General features: G+C 43.3%; 1 protein-coding gene across 5 annotated transcripts in view; it reads left to right on the forward strand.

The window, feature by feature from the left end:
• Alg12 (Alg12 alpha-1,6-mannosyltransferase) overlaps positions 1–6,307 on the forward strand; it is a 101,688-nt gene that overhangs the window by 7,532 nt on the left and 87,849 nt on the right. For all 5 annotated transcript variants that reach the window (XM_067111377.1, XM_067111379.1, XM_067111380.1 and 2 more), the window contains exon 2: positions 4,547–4,672. In XM_067111377.1, the coding sequence (XP_066967478.1) occupies positions 4,547–4,672 (126 nt within the window). The remainder of the gene's footprint in view (positions 1–4,546; positions 4,673–6,307) is intronic.

Consider the following 6,307-nt stretch of genomic DNA (forward strand, 5'->3'; position numbering starts at 1 on the left):
CATCGACCGAAGGATTGGGCGCACACCTGGAGGAGTTGCTGACTTGGGGAGTGTGGCACCGAGATGACAAGCGCCTTCACATCAGTATCCTGGAACACAAGGCAGCCTTCCTGGCTCTCCAAGAGTTCTGGGATCGAGTGATGGAACACTCCGTGGTACTGATGAGCGACAATACTACAGTAGTGGCATACGTCAACAAGCAGGGTGGCTTAGTGTCCCTCCCGCTCCACCAGTTGACACAATACAGGTGCACGAGTGGGCCATGGCTCACTCCGTAGAGCTGTCAGCCAGGTGCATTCCAGGCAAGAGGAATGTCGTGGCAGACAAGCTCAGCTGCCGGAATCAAGTGATAGGAACCGATTGGTCCCTTCACTCGGGAGTGACGGAAAGGCTATTTGACCTGTGGGGGCGTCCAGCCAACGACCTGTTCGCCACCCAGCACAACAGAAAACTCCAGGTCTTCTGCTCGGTGGTGCCCGACCCATGGGCCGCTGCGGAGGACGTGTTCCAGGACCTGTGGGACAACCTCAACATTTATGCCTTTCCTCCGTTCTGTCTGATTCGCTGAGTGATTAGCCAAGGGATGATCACCCCGAATCTCAGGATGATACTGGTATCCCGACCTGCTAGCTCTCCTCTCCGAGGCACCAAGAGAGATTCCCCACTGGCCCAACCTGCTATGTCAACCCCATGTAAAGCGGTACCACCAGGCAGTGCAGTCCCTGTGTCTTCACATCTGGAGGTTATCCACCATCTCTTGCGAGCGAGAGGCTTTTCGCGTCGCGCAGCAACAGAGATGACAGGGTACCTCAGACGATCCTCCACAGTGGTATACCAGGGAAAGTGGTCCGTCTTCTGTGGTTGGTGTTGTCGATGGGGTATCTCTCCGGTTGGAGCTACTATTCAGCAGGTCGTGGACTTCCTAGTCTTCCTACGTCGAGAGAAGCTTCTCTCCGTTTCAGCTGTAAAAGGCTACCGCACCGCACTCGGCCTAGTCTTGCGGCTGAAAGGAGTAGACATCTCTTCCTCCTTCGAGATTTCCCTGCTAATGAGAAGCTTTGAAAGGTTTTGCCCACCCAGGAATCTCAGGCCCCCTGCGTGGGATGTGACTCGTTCTAAGGAGCCTGACTCGTGCACCATACGAGCCTTTACGAGAGTCGTCAGACAGGGATCTGACCCTCAAGACCGTCTTCTGCTGGCCTTGGCATTGGCGAAGAGAGTTGGCGAACTACACGGACTTTCCTTTGATGTTAAACACTCGAGGGGATGGGGATCAGTTACACTCAATTTCATTCCAGATTTCGTAGCGAAGACTCAGAATCCTTCGGTCCTTGACACACGGTTCGAGTCCTTCTTGATCCCCTCCCTAGAGGACTTTGTAGGTAATGAACCAGACGAGATGCTACTGTGTCCTGTTAGAGTGCTGCGGCGCTATCTGAAGAGGACTCGACATCTCTGGCCTGAGTGTCGACGACTCTTCATTAGTAACAGCTCAACCAAGAAAGAAGTGTCCAAGAACACCATCTCCCTCTGGCTTCATGAGACGATAAGGAGAGCGTATTCTGCTGCAAGAGAAGATGACACCAGTACGCTTCGTCCGAGAGCTCATGAAGTCCGCAGCATTGGTCCATCCATCGCATTCCGGAAGGACATGTTGGTTGTGCAGGTGTTGAAGGCAGGTGTGTGGTCCCAACAGACTACCTTCACCTCCTTCTACCTCCGGGATATTGCTCACAAGTCCTTGGACACTTTCCTTGAGTCCTGTGGTGGCTGCTCAAAAAGTTGTGTAGCTTAACTGGCTCCTTTAACAGGACAGGTTGCATCTCGCCTAAGATGTACGGTTGTGATTGGGAGCATGAATGTAGAGTGACTGGCCTCTCTTCTTTCTCCCCATCCTGGCTCTCTTCCCACGGGCAGGGAGCGGACGTGCCATTACATGCTGGATCTGGCGGTCGATGCAGGTAAGCACCCAACGGGAGCTCCTGTTCTATTTTCCATTCAGGTTGATAGAAGCAACCCCACTCCTTCCCCTTGCAAGGGGGAGAGGGAGACCATGACTATAAGACAAACCCAATGCTTGTGATTGCTTTTATGTCATCTGACTCCAAGTTCTTCTTAGCCTACTTTGCACAAACTGACGTTTCCTCTTTCATGCAAAGGGACCCAGAAGTCTGACAACTGATCCCGCGTTTCTTACAACCCGATCATTTTGTCAGAGGCAGTTTTCCCTTCCTCGCTCTATCAACCAGGAAGGGAAGACAAGGTGGTGAACTCCAGTTAGTTCAGGAGACTCACTCAGATTCCTCCCTCCAACCGTTAAGTCTCCTAATGTAAAGGACCGAGGCTTTGTATGTTGTGTCGGAACAAATCACAATTTTTAAAAGTAAATTGTATTTTTCCTAACTATACAAACCCGAGGTCCTTTTACATTAAATGCCCACCTCATGCCACTCCTCAATCTGATAACTGGGCCAAAAGGCAAATTGGAATATTTACATCCAGGCAGGCAGCACTCCCGCCTCACGGATGGTAGTTAACTGCCTAACCACCTTGTTTGAAGTTCAACAGCCGTTTCCAGCTTATGCCTGAAAGTAATCCCTAATGTAAAGGACCTCAGGTTTGCATAGTTAGGAAAAATACGATTTACTTTTAAAAATTGTGATATTAAGGTAATAATGAGTTGCATTTTTGCTTGAACTTCTTTAGTTCAGCTGCACAACATCCTCTGAGAGGCTGTTTTACAGTCCAACAGTGTTAGGAATAAAGAGCCTCTTGAACTGTTCAGCAAATATGGTTGCTCTCAGCAGATAAAGGGGATCAGGGATCAGTTGTGAATGGGAAAGATCTTCCTTGAAATACAACTTATGAAATAGTGACAAACAAGAGACCATCTGGCAATGGTCCAAGTCATAACTGCTGCTATTAGGAAACAGAAACTTACCACCACAAACCACTCTTTCTGATAGAGATAAATCTCCGGCAGAAGCAGACATTCACACCAGAGAACAGTATTCCAGTAAAGGAAGTACAAATGACCTTAAACAAGTTGCATTGATTTTATCAGTTGTAAATATATGAGGCCTTACAAACAATAACTAACTTTCGTGTGGCATTTGCTGAAACTCTTGTTAGATGTTTCTCAAAAGTTAGATGAGTCAAAAGTTACACCTAGAATAGCTGAAGCTTCAGACTCAAATCAGCAAAGTTCCATCCACCTGATGGGGCGGATGGGGTGGGAAATCTGTTCGAGATCTGCTAATCAATAGTGTTTTCATTTTACTGGAGTTCAGCCTCATACCCCACCAACTACACTATTCCCTGATCCGGTCCATGTCCCGATTGAGGCTTGAGGGCAGCTTCATTTCTCATAAGTGGAGACTTTACTATACCCACAAGTATTGCATCATCGGCATACCGAACAATCTTGTTTTCCAGGAGGCTCTGGAAATTATATCTTCTCCATGTTTGGATGGCTGTAAGCTTGGAAGAATGCTTTCTTTCCTGGAAGGCAATCTCAAACTTTACATCTTTCTCGTTGTGCTGTCTTTTAGTAGGTAATCAATAGCAGGTTGATTTCTTTATCTTTTTGTTGTCCAAGGTCCTGAGGGTTTTCCTCTGGTTAACCATTAGATTCAGCTGCTTGTAGTTTGGTATCTCCAGATGTGAGAGTTCACAGTTGGAAAATATCCAACCTTCCCATCCATTGAGAAGGGTCCCTCTGCATCTACTTAGGAGTTTCAGAACACTTTCATTCCCTGAGCGGTTGTCTACCAGGGAGGGATCATCTCCAATTGTGGTAATGGAGACGAGGTATCCTTCTGGTCATAGCTTATTTTCTTGCCCACCTTTGTTGTACAAAGCTTCTTTCTGACCAAGCATTTGAAGGAATGAATCAGTAATAGGCCAGGGTTACATTTTAGAGATGGATCTCCCCTTTTCAAGGAAGAACATCCCATATGGGCAGCAAGCTAAAGGCACAGGGTCATCCTTCCTTTGCTCCTGAACAGATCAGGAAGACAACATTCCAGGTTGTGCAAATGTGCCAGTCAGTCTAGAGAGTACATGGATTTCCTCCCACCAATGGGTGAGTCTCCTAATATAAAGAATGAGGGTTTGTATATGTGTAGGAACAAATAGCAATTTTAAAAGTTTTTTGTATTTTTTCCTAACATACAAATCATAAATGCTTTACATGAATAGCCCACCTCAGCCACCCCTTCAATCTGTCATCTGAGCCAGAGGGCAAAGTGGAGAGCAGACTGTCAGGTGGGTAAGGCTTCACTCTGCCTGTCGGTATTTACTACTTTGTCAATAAAGTCTGAATTGCTGATCCAGCTCACATTCGCAAGTTTATCCTAATGTAAAGAACTTAAGGTTTGCATGTTAGGAAAAATACATATTACTTTTAAAGTTTGTTATATTTTATTATAAAAATGTCCTATATTTTCAAAAATTTTTAATCCTTGTGCAGTTTTAATGTATGTTTTTATGATTGTAAAAATCTATTATATACAAATATATATATATATAATGTATCAATTTGCAGATGGACTGGTTAATTGTATGTGTCGCGCTGATACACCTGATTGTTGCCCCATTCACCAAAGTTGAGGAGAGCTTCAATCTTCAAGCATGTCATGATTTGCTGTACCATGGCCTTCACCTTAATCAAGTACAGTAAAGACTTCCATGATATACAAAGTATATCTATCAGGAAATAAGAAATTTTTTTGTTATACAGTAAAACTCCATCTATCTAACACCACTCAACTGTGAAAACACTGGGTTTTGCAAATAAATGTTGGACTCATATATTAATTGGGATTTAAAAATCTGAGTAAAAATGTAAATTTGGTATCAGTACGATAAGGCTTTTCAAGGTGGAACACAAAGATTTAAGATTAGAAACAAAGTTATGTGAATATAGACCAGGAGCCCAGAGCGTTTATTCCGAGTTTTGAACACAAAAGGTTTGACCCCCTAGATAAGTAGTGCCTACCCCCAACATCTCAAAAATTTACTGCTGTCGGATCAGAACTTTGGCTTAGGTATAAAAAGTGAACCCTAAAAACTGAAAAAAAAAAAATTTTTAGTCAGAGTGAAAAATAAATGCTTGAAATTCTTCCTAAACCTTCCTTAGAGTCTCCTGAACACAGAACAATGCCAGCAATGTCAAGACTGGCTTTATGTCTGCCAGCAGTTTCCAAAGGTGGGTTCAAATTCATGTTTATTCCAAGTAAGGAACATATGCCTGAAACTTTCATAAAACCTTCCTTGGGACCCCATGAACTCAGAATGGCCAATGGCAGCAAATTTATCTCTGGCTTTCCACCCGCCAGCAACTCCTAAATCCATCAGAGGTTTAATTTCACTTTTTTTCAGGGTTAAGAACACAAGGCTGAAATTGTGGTAAAAATATTCCTTATGAACTCAGTTCAGTTTCTCATAATTATTTCATTATACAGTTGCATTCAAAATGTAACACATATCATAATAGCTAATTGTAGTTTTAGAAAAATAAGCACTCTTTTTCTGCTTGAAAAAAAGAAAATGTCCATTTAATTGTAGGGCCAAACATTATTTGCTGTGCGATGATGTCAGAATATTACTGCTCTGAATATGAGACATACCAAAAAAAAAAAAAAAAAAGTCTGGCTTCTATTTCTTATTCAGCAATAGTATCAGAGGTTCAAATTCACTTTTAATCAGTTAAGAAAACAAGGCTGAAACATTTCTAAAACCCTTTTGTGAGGCCTCATGGAATCATTCTAATTTCTCATAATTATTTCACAATATGAGTGTCTTAGAAGTGTAACACATATCATCATAGCTACCAGTAATTATATCCTCACAAATATAAGCACTCTCCTTTACTGGGAGGAAAGAAAATGTCCATTTACATGGCCAAACAGTATTTGCTATGCGGTGCTGTCAATTTCAGCCTTGTGTTCTTAACTCTGAAAAAAAGTGAAATTGAACCTCTGATAGAATTAGGAGTTGCTGGCAGGTGGAAAGCTAGAGATAAATTTGGTGGCGTTGGTCATTCTGAGTTCACGGGGTCCCAAGGAAGGTTTTAAGAAAGTTTCAGGCATATGTTCCTTACTCGGAATAAACATGAATTTGAACCCCCCTTTGGAAGCTGCTGCTGGACATAAAGCCAGCCTTGACATTGCTGGCATTGCTCATTCTGTGTTCAGGAGACTCCAAGGAGGATTTAGGAAGAATTTCAAGCACATGTCTTTCACTTTTAATTTTTTTTTTTTTTTTTTTTTTTCAATTTTTAGGGTTCACTTTTTATACCTAAGCC

The sequence above is a fragment of the Macrobrachium rosenbergii genome, chromosome 11, assembly GCF_040412425.1.
Source record: "Macrobrachium rosenbergii isolate ZJJX-2024 chromosome 11, ASM4041242v1, whole genome shotgun sequence".
NCBI lineage: Eukaryota > Metazoa > Arthropoda > Malacostraca > Decapoda > Palaemonidae > Macrobrachium > Macrobrachium rosenbergii.